Raw genomic sequence first — 11,656 nt, 5'->3', positions numbered from 1 at the left:
TCCTTCACGCTCGTTGCTGATGAGTGGCGTTGTTGGGGTAAGGTGCTCGCTCACTCTTATAGATGAATCGATCGTCTTCCATGCATACTCCGCTATGCCACGGTGCCTCGCCATGGCGAAGTCAGCCGTCAAGCGGGGTAGGAGCAGCTAACGACCGGAGATCAGAGGATAGTAGTCTCTCAAGATGCGACTCTAAGATTCTAGTTGGTCTCATGCGAAGCCCGCTGTGTGCCATTCGTAAATAACATACATACACTCACTCAACTCCACCGGGCTGAAAGATACATAAACCCTCTGACCCAACACTGCCTAGGTATTTGATCGATGCAGTGGCTAATTATCCAAGACCAGAATGTTCTATACAGGGTGTAACCACCCTAAGTATAGATGATTTTATTGTTTTGTTTACCAGCTAGCTACCATAGAATATGATTAGCTAATATCACTCCCACCCTCCTTTCACACCCACAAGCCATCCCAGTAATCTTCCATAACTCCACTCACCACATCTATACCAAGCCACAATCCCACCCGACCATCATCTACTTCCGATGCCCATGAGCCCGACACTTCCCCTTCCCCTTTCCAGGCCGCTTCGTCGTAGTCGGGACTCCACCGGTCGTGGTAGTACCAGGCACAAGCGTAGCAGAGGTCGTGCTAGCCGTTAGACTGGTGGGATCAACAGCCGGGGGCTGAGCAGCCGGCTCGGAGGTAGGTTCGGGAACGGCCTCGGTGGTAGTCTGCGAGGGGATCTGCGTGGGGATCACAGTAGGCGCCTCGATCTCGGTGTCTTCGGTGGAGGTGGGAGTCTCGCTGGGAACCTCGACGGGGGTTTCGGTGGCGGTGGAGGTTGAGGTTTGGGCGGGTTGAGAGGCGGTCTCGGAGGCTGTCTGGGATGCAGTCCCTGTAGCTGTGGCAGTGGCAGTTCCAGTAGCAGTGGCAGTCTGGCTGGCAGAGCCGGAGCCAGAACCACTTCCAGAACCAGCAGAACCATCAAGTCCAACACACGCGAAACTGATCTTCGTGGCACTCTCCCCGGACGATCCACCCCAGGAGTTGATAGCCTGGGACAGATCCCACTCCATGCTCACATAAGGCCAGCAGAGTTTGTTGCCGATGTTGACAATATCACCGGCAACATAGACGTCAGTGGCGTTGATAGAGGCACCGACAGCCGCGCCCGCGCTGTCGACCTGCTGGAAATAAGTTCCGGTAAAGGTACCACGGCAGCCCATGGCAATGAACTCGTCGCAGACAGGCTCGGAAATTTCCTCCCAGGTCAGGAGAGCGCTATCAGAGCCGAAAGCGGCAGCGTGCACGTTGGTGTGGTCGTTGTTTCCTTCCGTAATCCAGGTAATCTGGCTATCGCCATCGGCGGCACCGACCTCAGAGGTAGCCTGGTCGCCGACCTTGGTGTATTTGTCCGAGAACAACGCGACAGCGACGTTGCGGTTCTCGTTACGAGGAAGGACATGCGTGTACCCAGCGCCCATCCAATCATTGGTCGTAACGTCGACAGCACCACGAGATGGCCACGCGAAGATGTACTTGGCTGAATCGCCAAATCGCACGAGCTGCGAGTAACTGCCCGACATGCCGCCCATGGGTTCGCCGGAGGCACCGTTGGTGGTGTTTTCGTTAGAGATTTTCACGCCAACCGTCGACATGCCCTGTCCCTCGGTGTTCAGCCAGATAGCACCTTGGTCTTCGGCGCAGATACTGGCAAAGGGGGCTTCGGCGGCGGCTTCAAGCGCGATACCGGTGTTGTGGCTGCATCCCCAAGAGCTGGAAGCTCCGGAGATAACCTGCAGCTCGCCGGCATCGTTGACGTATTGGATGCTGTCGCCGAAGTGACCGGCAGCCGAGCCGGAGTAGGATGTCACGACGAAGTAGGCGCCGTAGAGGCCAGAGTCGGCGGAGTATACGAGGTCGCCGTTGAGGTCGGGTGAGGCGAGGAGGTCACCGGTTCCTTCGACGGAAGGCCCGCCGAGGTATGTCTTCCAGGTTTCGGTGCCATCGGTGTATCGGTAAAGAACGGGGACCGGTGTGTTGTCGGCGGGGGCGTTGGAGGTTCCGGAGGGGAGGGCTTCGTTGGTGAGAAGCGCGAAGCCGTCGTTGTGGGCGACAAGACCACCGGCTGTCCATTTATGAGCTGGATGCAATACTACAAGTGAGAGAGTGAGGTACCTTCTTTACCACCAGTCACAGTGACAGTAGTTCCAACAGCAGCAAAGGTACTCGGGTCGACCTGCTGCACATGCACGTCGGTCTCGCTCGAGTCCAGATACGCAATGTACGCGGATTCTCCATCAGGAGAGACGGCAAACGGAGTGCGCCGATGGTGAGGATACCCAGTCCAGTAGGCCTCCTCGATCGGGTTAAACGAAGAAGTGAGTTCGAGAGAATCGACAAAAGTCTCAAGGAGCGACGCATCCAGGGCAGCGACTCCCTGCGCGGCAGAGAGCAGAGCTGCACCGAGGAGAGAGAACTTCATGATGAATGAATGGACTATCGACCAGCGATAAAGTAATAATGAGTGAAAGAACGACAGTGGTTGATCTCCGATTGCAGATCGTGGACAGGCAGGGAGTATATAGCATCTCGTAAGGCGGATCGGACGAGCATGGCTAAATTGCAGGGCTGTCAAATGTGCATGTTGCGGGTCATCGAAGGCTCCTGTTCTAAAACAGCGCTGTTTTGAGTAGATATTTCATATAGATGGTTCTCCGCTAGTGGTGGAGCTACGTTTCACCAACGAGCCAGGGCCGCCTCAAATAAACCGAACCCCGTCTTTGGTAAGCGGGATCTAGAGTCGAGACGGGTCCGTGGGAGGCACAATATTATTGTAATTGCAGTACTTGGAATGTCTGAGAGGTGTTGGTGACAGCGGGGTCCAAATTCATTTGACAGCGGGTGTCGGTGTGCTAGAAGCTTATTAGACTATCCTATATTGCGCTAATATGACGAGATTTCGTATAGCAGATCAGGAGATCGGTGTCTGCCAAAGACCAGCTGAGTCGCTTTATGACCTCAGCAGAAGTACCGGTGGCGCATGGCGGTAATTATATCTGAAATTGAGGTTCCCTGCGAAGGATGAAATTGGACTGAGCAGCGTGGACGGCCTGCTCAGACTTCTGATGGGAGCCGAATGAGTCGGCGATGGCTCAAAAGGAGAATCCGCGAGACTTCACGACACCTTGGGACGTTTAGGGTTTGGCATGCCACCCCCGCCCAAACGTTTCCGCTGCATGGCCTCCATCTCTTGTTTCATAATGCGTTCCTGCTCGGACATTTTCTTGGGCGCAGCCATGACAGTCCCCTTCTTCCCGGCCAACGGGTTCTTCTTCGCGGCGGCAAACACGTTTTTTGGCTTGCCATTACCTCCACCGAGCGAGAGCGATACCTTCGGCGCGGGCTGGGCATCTTGTGTCGGGGCGGGAGAAGCAACGGCTGAGGTTTCTGGAGTTGCGGAAGACTCCTTCTCTTCGGACTGTGGCCTCGACTCCTCCGTCGCCGGCGGGGTAGATTTCGCACCGAATCCAAGGTTCAGCTTGACTTTTTCGCCCTCCTTGCGCTGCAGATTTCTCGCCTCGGGATCAATCTCCTCCGCAGCCTTCTCCGCGTTTATCCGCGCCCGCTCAACCTGCTCCTGAATCAACCGCTGTTCGCGCTCCTCGTCACCCCGGTCCTGACGTTCCTTCTTCATAATCGCCTCCTTCCGCCTCATCGCATCCGGACTCCGATCGATATACGAAACGAAAACACCCTTTTCCGTCTCCTCAACGTGGCACAGTCCCTCGCGACCGAGATGCGCGGCGAACTGCGTAAGACTCTTCCATTTGGTCGCGTTCATGTGAATGTGCTACACGAGTTAAAAAATCAGCACCCTCCTCGATCAACTCACAAATAAAAGAACAGATTAACTAACCTCCTTATCCGCAATAACCTGCTGATAAAACTGATTGATATGGGTCTTCTTCTCGCCGTGCGTCGTCCGGAGGAGGTTCAAAAAGTTCTGAATAAACTGCTTGCTGTAGTCTTCGATGTACTTTTTCGGGTCTTCGCCGATCAGCAGGACTGTACGGACATGGCTTTCGCTTTGAACGTGGCTGTTCAGGATCTTGTTAGCACTCCTTTCACTATACGCACAAAGTCGTTTAAAGGAAAGTGGGGAGGAAAGCGCACCATTTAAACCCGTTCTCATCGCGCATCTGCCGCTCGCATGCCTGGCAGTACCATCGTAGGCGACCGAGACCTTTCTGGTGAGTGTTAGCTCTGCGCTGAGTCGTGTTGATCGGGGAGTGAGATCACGTACGGCTTTGATTTTGTTGCCGAGGGCTTTTGTGCTTCCGGCTTCGGCGCGCGGCATTTCGAATATGTAGGAAGAGTAGTCTCTGAATGAATGTGAGGAGTCGTGGAGTGGGAGGAAGATGCTGATGCAAGGCAGGAAATGGGTGGCGAAGAACGACGATAAGGATGGCCGGTTATCTGTGTCACGTGGTTTTGAAAGAGCCAGGACATGTCTCTAAAGAAACAGGCCATACGGCGGAAAACTTCGGGAGGCTGTCCTGTCCCACTCAGGAAATGACCACGCCCTGGAGGATGCTAGCCTTTCTCAAAGTACTCCAGACAAGGAAATTGATGTACTGAACCTAAATTCTTGAGGTCGAAACACATACATTGACAAATCTACTACGTAGTATTAAACCAAACTCCACCAATCCCTCAGCATCCTAGACAGATAGCTTTTCATCACAGCAATAACGAAGCGACGCCCGTAGAATACATTCAGAAACATCAAAAAGGGTCAGAGAACTCGAAGCAAGTCTAACATTAACGACGAGTAGACATAGCAGAGATAGCATGCAACATGTACTAGCCAGACCATCTACATAACATACTCGTGGATCGCCGACGGGCCGTTCTCATTGTACTCGACACGGCTCATGAAGCCCTTGCTCAGACCCTGGTCGAGCACAAAGACAACCTTCGATGCGACTTGCGCTCCCAAGAAGACAGCCTCTTCCATCCCGCGGTGTCCGCCGGTTGCGGCTGGGCCAGGTGGCCCGTTCACATTGGGGTTGTTCTGCGCGGCATTGGAAGCTGTCTGTTCTTTCCATTCAGGGAAATACTCTGGTGGCTTGACAGTCCGTACTGAAGTCGGTGTCTGGGAGTGCCCGGTGGAGCGGTGGTGAGAGAATGATGGGTCCACTGAAGGAGTTCCGGGAGGCATGTTAGGGGCGGCGGGGTTGTTGGAGTGAGTGGCCGCGACGAGGAGGGGGTTGACGCCGTGGCCGGCTGGGTGGTGCATTGGGCCAGGGAGGCCTTGAGGTGCGGGTGTGTTTGTGCCGCCGGTAGGGAGGGGTGTGGAGAAGTTGGAGGGGATTTCGGAGGTGAAGATGGTGCCAGAGGGAGAGAGGACAAACTTCTGGTTGATTGTGCCGAGGAGCGCTTGCGTGAAGCCTATACAGTATTAGTTTGGTGAGCAAAACAGTAGATGAACGACTTACCCTTGATCCGGCTACCGTTGCCGACAATGATTAGCGAGTCCCAAAGATCACTCCGCTTCGTCGCATCCGGCACGGCAAGAATTGTGTGGTGGATTTGGGTCGCAATATCCTCGAGAATGCCGCTGGACAGCCGTTCTTCAATATTCTGCTTGGGAGTTGCAGCGAAGAACCGCTCAACTCCAACTTCAATATCTCGCGTCTGGAGAATGAAGCGTGCTGGGCCGCTAGGAGCGTCCTTGTCAGGCTCTATCCTCACGTACTCCTGGTACTGGAATGTCGCCTTTTCCTTCTTCGAGTTTGGGAGACGGACTGGCTTCGCGGCTTGATCGACCCCCTTCTTTGTGGACTTCTCCTTCTCTCGCGCAGCAAGAAATTCGCTGGTGTTGCCGCTGACGATAGCCGCGACGTCGAGGACGCCTTCTTCTTCTTCGTTCTCCACGGTTCCGTTCGGGTTCTTTGGTTGTGCTTCCCCAGTCTGTGGGCCAGCGCCAGTTGCCTGGGTCCCCTGTTGTGCAGTAGCTGCGGTACCTGGCAGTGGTGTTCCTGCAGGTAAAAGCTCAGTAATGTTACTCCGCTTCAACTGCTCGCACATATCCCGTGAGAACCCCTTCGAGCCCAACAACTCCAAAAGTCGATCGGTCATATAGTCACCACCACATCCCTCCAAAGCAATACCCCGCCCGTGCTCGTTGACAGCAAAGTCCGTCACGGCAGTAACATCCACCTTATCCTTGCCAACATCAACAACCGTCGCGGTCGAAACACCATACCCGTAGCAAACCGCGAGCGCCGAGTCCATCAGACTAAACGCCGGTGCCTTGAGCTTCTCAAACACAAACTGGGTAATAGCCTCGCGATCGCGCAGCGACCAAACCGGCTCAGCAATAAGCATAACCGGCGCAAGACCAGGTTTTAGTGTATTGTAGATGTGTGTAAGCAGAGCGAAGAAGCACGGCCAGTCGACAATCCGCCCATTCTCAATCGGGAAGACCGCCCCTTCTTCAGATGCTTTATCCTCGTCATAGAAAATCTCCTCCACTGTCTGGCCCTCCCCAGTCTCTTCCTTATTTTCTCCTTCCGCATTTTCAGCAGTCTGAGGTTTCGTCTCCTCCGCACCCTCAACCTTCGGCGCGTCCGGCCCCGTTTGCGTAGATTGGGTGTCCTTCATCTCAACATCCTCCTTCGCCGTGCCCGAACCATTGCCATTGTCACTGCCGTTGGAAAGCTTTATCTCGGTCCGTCGCTCGCGAATCCGGTACGGCTCAAACTCTCCCTTACTCTCTGCCGGGAACATTCGCGTCGGAAAGCGCCATTGGGCTGGTGTGAAGGACTCGGGAAGACCCCATTGCGCCAGGGTGACTTGGGATCCTGGCGCAATTATCTAAGAAATCAGCACATGGTGCAGCATTTGGGTAGGAAGAGTAGAGGTTGAACGCACTAATATTTGCTCATCCTTGAAGGGAGGCATTGTGTTGAGATGGAGGATGATGGGGTGGAGGAGGAGGCTCTTTTGTTCCGCGGTGTTTGCTCGCGATGCCTACGCTGAGGTTGGGCGGGGTGCCAAATGCGGTTAGCGCGGAGCACTCGCGATACACTACGATTCTTGAGCTTGGTCAACAGAGTACTGATTTTTGGATTTTATGGGGTGTGTGTTATTGTGAGGGGTTGATCGTAATGTATAAAGCGCGCTCTGAAGTTTTGCTTGCGTGGTGCGGCTAGTTTCTTCGCATATCAGATTCGGCGGGCAACAATATATATCAACGTACAGTGGTCAGCACTGTTGCCATTCGCTAGACTCGCGACGTTTAACAAATTAATTTTTCGACAAAATAAACCATGTCTCTACTGGCGTAATATATGTGAAGCTCCTAGGTGAAATTATATGATATTTATTGAAGTGATAAATCATTGAAGCCCCAACTCCATAACCGCAAGCAAACTCCAGAACCGCTCTATGACCAGCACGAGTCCACCCAATAAGTCATCCTTTTACTAAACAACCATCGTGACCCCCTTTCACTCCGGAGCAGCATGATACTTCTCCGTCGCAGACCTAAACAGCTCTTGCTGCTGCCGAAGCAGCTCCTCCTCCGACAACCCACTTTGCTCCATCTTACTCTGCTTTTTCTCGCGCGACTGCATAGGGATCTCATTAGCCCAGTCCGCTCTTTCCAAAAACAGGCTGGAAAAAGAGCATCACACACCTTCAACTGTTCCTTATGCTCCTCCGCAACAGCAAGCACATCCGGAATATAGTCTCCAAACCCGAGGTCACGTAGAGCCCGCTCCACATGCTCGCAAGCGATCGTCTTCTTGGCTTCCTTTTCGCTGATGTCGTTCGCTTCGGATGAGATCAGAGTGATGAATTCGACGCAGCATTCCATGAGCAGGTCGCGCGCGTCTTTGGAGAAGGATTGCCCGGAGGTGGGGGGGAGGATCTCGGTGATGATTTTCTGGACCGTCGCTGGTTTTGTTAGTTTTGATGAAGTAGTATTGGTGAGATATACGAAACGGAGGGTGTATCATCGCAGGCGAGATCGGGCTTGTGAGTGTACACACCTTTCGGAAGCGACAGGTCGTCATTTGCTGGACCGCGTTCGTTAGTCATGTATGCGACGAGGCTGACAAGACTTACAGCTGAATTCGCGATCTGACATGGTGGATTCTCTGGGAGAATGTAGGGGATATAAAGCAGTAGTGCAGTGTCTGTAGGAACAAGATCAGAGGACGACAAAGCACGCACTTTCAGTTGGAGATCCTTTGTAGGATTCGAGGGCCATCTCGATTGCGATAAATGCGACAGCGCGGAACGGAACAACCACACGGCAGAATATCACCGCTCTCGTCGCTTTATCTTCGGCTGCGATTTTTTTTCGCTTTTGTTTTCTTCACTTCTCACACAACACTCAATCGTTGATTTGAAGCTTTAATGAGAGCAAAATTGACATGATGAGATTTCACTAACTTATGGTATGTTCATCCGACTCTTTCTTTGCCTGCTTTTACCATGATGAACCACGTTGTCGCCCCTATCAGACCATTCTATGGTGACGTACACTGTCCTAGCCAAACGGACCACTGATATCCTCAATTTCTCATTGATTCTCACTCAGCGCATTGTTGATCTCTGCTGACTGTCCGAAGTATTCAGGTAGCTTCACGACAAGCTTGACACCCAATCCGTAGAACAGATAGAGGTACGGCAATGGAATTTTTTCTTTTCTTGCACACTTTTTTGTGATGAACAAACTACATTCCATGCTAAGTATGAAGGCTCCGCCTAATGCTTAAGAAATGTACCTGCTTTTCATCTTTCGGCTGATCAACTACACTTCTTCAATTCTGTTCTATCATTGCTTGGTTGAGTCTCTACTGACTCTCTAAAAGATCTACTCTAGTCGTATCACGCCTGAAAGGCCTCGAGCTGTTGATCGTTCCAGCTATCATCACGTTAGCCCAAATCCATAGCAAAATGCAAAGAAAAGAATCACTCACGAAAGAAATTTCCCACTCAACTCCTTCGGCGCATCAAGCACCAGCTTCGCCATCACATGCCCCGGCTGCTCAGGCCTCAATAGCTTCCCATCCTTGTGCACTCCTGTAAATTTCGCATGCACCTGCGGCTCCAACGTCGTCGCATGATCCTCCCTAAGTTCCCTTTGCATCTCTGTATCGACCATCCCCGGCCGAACCGACACACTCACAACATCCTCCTCTTCCTCCCCCAAACTCAACGCAAGATGGTTCATCGCCGCCTTCGTAGACCCGTAAAGACCCCACCCGCGATACGCAGAGACACTCGCGCCGGAGCTCGTAAGGATAATCTTCCCTCGCCGCTCACGCAATGAAGGCAACGCCGCCGTAACAAACGCAACCAGACTAAAGAAATTCACATCATACCCCTTCTTCCACTCTGATATATCCGCCGTCGCAATCTTGCCGACCTGTCCGAGGATGCCGTGGTTCAGGACCAGTCCGTCGAGGGCGTTGAAGTGCTGGTGCGCGAGGTCGACGGCCTTTTGCGCGAGGGAGGGGTCGGACAGGTCGCCGTTTAAGATTGCGACTTGGTTGGTGAATTCGTTTTTGAGGGCTTGCAGGGGCTCGATGCTGCGGGCGATGACGACGACGTTGTGTTTTTGCGGGTGGGTGAGGAGGTAGCGGGTTACTGCGAGGCCGATTCCTGGGGTTGTTAGTGAGGTGCATGTTGAGGAGGGGCCAATTGGGGGATGGGGGGAATACCTCGTGAGGCGCCGGTGACGATGATTGTTTTTGCTGCCATTGTGTGCTCCTATAGACGGTTGAAGAAGAAGGCAGATGCGAGAGAAGAGGTGGGGGAGTTTGGAGAAAATGGCGAGCTTGGATGATGTAAATGATGCTACAGCGGCATTGATTAGCTACATAGTTTATGGCTGGAATAAAACTAATACATACGACCACAGGGTGAGGAGAACAGGGCTTCCCGTCCGCTCAGCCGTACTTAAGCCTCACGCCGGTTGGTTAGTAGTATGGTGGGTGACCACATGCGAATCCCAACTGTTGTATGTTTTTTGTTTTTGCAATCTAGCAATTCTATCTACCTTTTTAAAGTGCTTCATCTGCATGCCCTGAATGAACGAACCTCTCTGAAATTCGACCGCCAAGTCAATGCTGCTGACCATGCCATGCATGGCGTTTCTCATCTGCAGCAATGCAACCAGAACAAACCTGCCAAGGATCAGCACCAGGCTGTCCACTTCCCTCGCTATCTTTCAATCCTCCTCCTCCATCCCCCTGAGATGTCGCAACATTTGGCCTACATCTATCACCGGCTTTCAAGAATACAAAGGTCTCTTATTATATTTGTATATCATGCACAAGGCTTTTCTAATTACATAGCTTCTGTCTTCGTAGACAATCATTCTCTCACATTAAAAAGCCTGACGACCTCGAGTCTCGTATCCATTCCGACGTTGCCTCAGACCTACGAGCTTGCGTCGAATCAGGCTTATGTGTACTGTAGGAAAGTGCAACGGCAGATCCGACTACATGCCCGGCCTAAGAAGCCACGATCATTATGTACTTATTGAGACGCAAACAGGCAAGGCAGCGCTGGCAGGTATATACACAATAGGATAATCATACAACATCAATAAATCATCACAAGCTTGGTTGGCCCTTATCGCTCAACAGCCTCGTGCCATGACGAGCTACCTCCCCTAAGGACCCCAAACATCAAACAGCAACAATCCCCGCTGTCATTGTCGTATTAGACCCATCAAACGCCTTGCCTGCCTTATTCTTGAGAAAGCAATTCCCACCCTGCCCACCGCCGAACGAGGAGGTCAGATTCGCCTCGTACGTCACCCCCTTGCACTGTCTATCCGTGGAGTCTTCCAAACCATCGTTGTACTCCACACATCTGTCGATACAGTCATGCAATGTGTATTCGGTCAAAACGTCGAGATCGAATACCTTCCCGCTCCCATCTGCTGCTTCGATACCTCGCGGCCAGTCGCGGTTACACTGGATGATGAAGCTCGAGCCTGATGACGCGATGACGAGGGTGGAGTTTGAGCCGGGGCAGGGGTTTTCGGCTACGCCGCTCGTTCCGGACGTGGCGGGAGCCGAGGAGGTTGTCGTTGTCGTTGTCGTTGTCGTTGCTGTTGCTGAAGCGCTGGTGGTAGTTGTCTCGCCGGGACTCGTGGACCTGCAAAATGGTTACTTACAAGCTCACCAGAAGACCCTATGACGAGCGACTTACTCTAAGCCTGGGGATATCGTATCATCCAGAGCAGAAGGGGAACTCGAACCTCCCTTTGCAAGCGCACCACCCACCCCGCCACCAACAGCGGCACCGATAATCACAACTGCAAGCAATGCTAGTGCAGACCAGAATACCACCCGGCGAAGCCCACAGATCCGGCTCTGCTTGGTGTTCTGCCCCGCCTCTATCGCAGGCATACCCGGTGGAGTATAAACCGCCTCCTTTCCATCTTCGATAATGTGGATTTGCTTTTCCTGGTGGGGGACGACTTCCAGGCCATCCCAGCGAGGATCATGTCTCATATTGGAGGTCGAACTGTACAGCACCGGGGTTCTGGTCAGGGGTCCCTTGCAAATGGCTTGAGTGAGGCTGACAGGAAGTATTTCACCAGGTCGTACGGGGG

General features: G+C 52.8%; 6 protein-coding genes across 6 annotated transcripts, besides 1 other annotated feature; all 6 read right to left on the bottom strand.

Moving 5' to 3' along the window:
- Positions 1-217: 217 nt before the first annotated feature.
- On the bottom strand, positions 218-2,840 carry BJY04DRAFT_121377 (uncharacterized protein). Its single transcript, XM_073708336.1, has 2 exons — positions 2,188-2,840; positions 218-2,137 (listed from the first exon to the last, which is right to left on the bottom strand). Exons 1-2 carry the CDS (start codon positions 2,492-2,494, stop codon positions 543-545), a joined length of 1,902 nt encoding a protein of 633 aa, XP_073567664.1. The 5' UTR covers positions 2,495-2,840; the 3' UTR covers positions 218-542.
- On the bottom strand, positions 2,841-4,628 carry BJY04DRAFT_121384 (putative C2H2 finger domain protein (Kin17)). Its single transcript, XM_073708337.1, has 2 exons — positions 3,929-4,628; positions 2,841-3,862 (listed from the first exon to the last, which is right to left on the bottom strand). The coding sequence occupies exons 1-2, from the start codon at positions 4,367-4,369 to the stop codon at positions 3,188-3,190; spliced, it is 1,116 nt and encodes a 371-aa protein (XP_073567663.1). The 5' UTR covers positions 4,370-4,628; the 3' UTR covers positions 2,841-3,187.
- Positions 4,461-7,000, bottom strand: BJY04DRAFT_121349 (putative chromatin remodeling complex subunit (Arp9)). Its single transcript, XM_073708335.1, has 3 exons — positions 6,949-7,000; positions 5,511-6,891; positions 4,461-5,463 (listed from the first exon to the last, which is right to left on the bottom strand). Exons 1-3 carry the CDS (start codon positions 6,976-6,978, stop codon positions 4,889-4,891), a joined length of 1,986 nt encoding a protein of 661 aa, XP_073567662.1. The 5' UTR covers positions 6,979-7,000; the 3' UTR covers positions 4,461-4,888.
- Positions 7,001-7,374: 374 nt separating this feature from the next.
- Positions 7,375-8,409, bottom strand: nctB (negative cofactor 2 transcription regulator complex subunit NCB2). Its single transcript, XM_073712428.1, has 4 exons — positions 8,146-8,409; positions 8,070-8,096; positions 7,715-7,974; positions 7,375-7,646 (listed from the first exon to the last, which is right to left on the bottom strand). The coding sequence occupies exons 1-4, from the start codon at positions 8,165-8,167 to the stop codon at positions 7,527-7,529; spliced, it is 429 nt and encodes a 142-aa protein (XP_073567661.1). The 5' UTR covers positions 8,168-8,409; the 3' UTR covers positions 7,375-7,526.
- Positions 8,410-10,024, bottom strand: BJY04DRAFT_196970 (SDR family oxidoreductase). The gene is made up of 3 exons (XM_073712427.1): positions 9,750-10,024; positions 9,006-9,690; positions 8,410-8,950 (listed from the first exon to the last, which is right to left on the bottom strand). Exons 1-3 carry the CDS (start codon positions 9,787-9,789, stop codon positions 8,914-8,916), a joined length of 762 nt encoding a protein of 253 aa, XP_073567660.1. The 5' UTR covers positions 9,790-10,024; the 3' UTR covers positions 8,410-8,913.
- Positions 10,016-10,576: a sequence feature (Protein overlapping with rRNA (BJY04DRAFT_121270, KAL4877845.1) was converted to a misc_feature.).
- A 72-nt stretch (positions 10,577-10,648) lies between these two features.
- On the bottom strand, positions 10,649-11,639 carry BJY04DRAFT_121273 (uncharacterized protein). Its single transcript, XM_073708333.1, has 2 exons — positions 11,251-11,639; positions 10,649-11,196 (listed from the first exon to the last, which is right to left on the bottom strand). The coding sequence occupies exons 1-2, from the start codon at positions 11,553-11,555 to the stop codon at positions 10,722-10,724; spliced, it is 780 nt and encodes a 259-aa protein (XP_073567659.1). The 5' UTR covers positions 11,556-11,639; the 3' UTR covers positions 10,649-10,721.
- Positions 11,640-11,656: the final 17 nt, after the last annotated feature.

Source organism: Aspergillus karnatakaensis, assembly GCF_047715665.1.
Source record: "Aspergillus karnatakaensis strain CBS 102800 unplaced genomic scaffold BJY04scaffold_51, whole genome shotgun sequence".
NCBI lineage: Eukaryota > Fungi > Ascomycota > Eurotiomycetes > Eurotiales > Aspergillaceae > Aspergillus > Aspergillus karnatakaensis.
Note: the sequence above shows the minus strand (reverse complement) of the source record. Positions and strands in the feature narration are given on the sequence as shown.

Bases quoted from the DNA above. Each gene is read 5' to 3' on its own strand.
- BJY04DRAFT_121377 (XM_073708336.1), bottom strand. From the start codon at position 2,494: ATGAAGTTCTCTCTCCTCGGTGCAGCTCTGCTCTCTGCCGCGCAGGGA. The intron at 2,138-2,187 runs GTACCTCACTCT...ATAAATGGACAG, and splicing joins TGTGACTGGTGGTAAAGAAG to CCGGTGGTCTTGTCGCCCAC.
- BJY04DRAFT_121384 (XM_073708337.1), bottom strand. From the start codon at position 4,369: ATGCCGCGCGCCGAAGCCGGAAGCACAAAAGCCCTCGGCAACAAAATC. The intron at 3,863-3,928 runs GTTAGTTAATCT...TAACTCGTGTAG, and splicing joins AGGTTATTGCGGATAAGGAG to CACATTCACATGAACGCGAC.
- BJY04DRAFT_121349 (XM_073708335.1), bottom strand. From the start codon at position 6,978: ATGCCTCCCTTCAAGGATGAGCAAATATTA. The intron at 6,892-6,948 runs GTGCGTTCAACC...CTGATTTCTTAG, and splicing joins TCAAGGATGAGCAAATATTA to ATAATTGCGCCAGGATCCCA. The intron at 5,464-5,510 runs GTAAGTCGTTCA...AATACTGTATAG, and splicing joins CAACGGTAGCCGGATCAAGG to GCTTCACGCAAGCGCTCCTC.
- nctB (XM_073712428.1), bottom strand. From the start codon at position 8,167: ATGTCAGATCGCGAATTCAGCT. The intron at 8,097-8,145 runs GTAAGTCTTGTC...AACGCGGTCCAG, and splicing joins GTCAGATCGCGAATTCAGCT to CAAATGACGACCTGTCGCTT. The intron at 7,647-7,714 runs GTGTGTGATGCT...ATCCCTATGCAG, and splicing joins AGCATAAGGAACAGTTGAAG to TCGCGCGAGAAAAAGCAGAG.
- BJY04DRAFT_196970 (XM_073712427.1), bottom strand. From the start codon at position 9,789: ATGGCAGCAAAAACAATCATCGTCACCGGCGCCTCACGAG. The intron at 9,691-9,749 runs GTATTCCCCCCA...TAACAACCCCAG, and splicing joins CGTCACCGGCGCCTCACGAG to GAATCGGCCTCGCAGTAACC. The intron at 8,951-9,005 runs GTGAGTGATTCT...ACGTGATGATAG, and splicing joins TTGAGTGGGAAATTTCTTTC to CTGGAACGATCAACAGCTCG.
- BJY04DRAFT_121273 (XM_073708333.1), bottom strand. From the start codon at position 11,555: ATGAGACATGATCCTCGCTGGGATGGCCTGGAAGTCGTCCCCCACCAG. The intron at 11,197-11,250 runs GTAAGTCGCTCG...ACCATTTTGCAG, and splicing joins ACGATATCCCCAGGCTTAGA to GTCCACGAGTCCCGGCGAGA.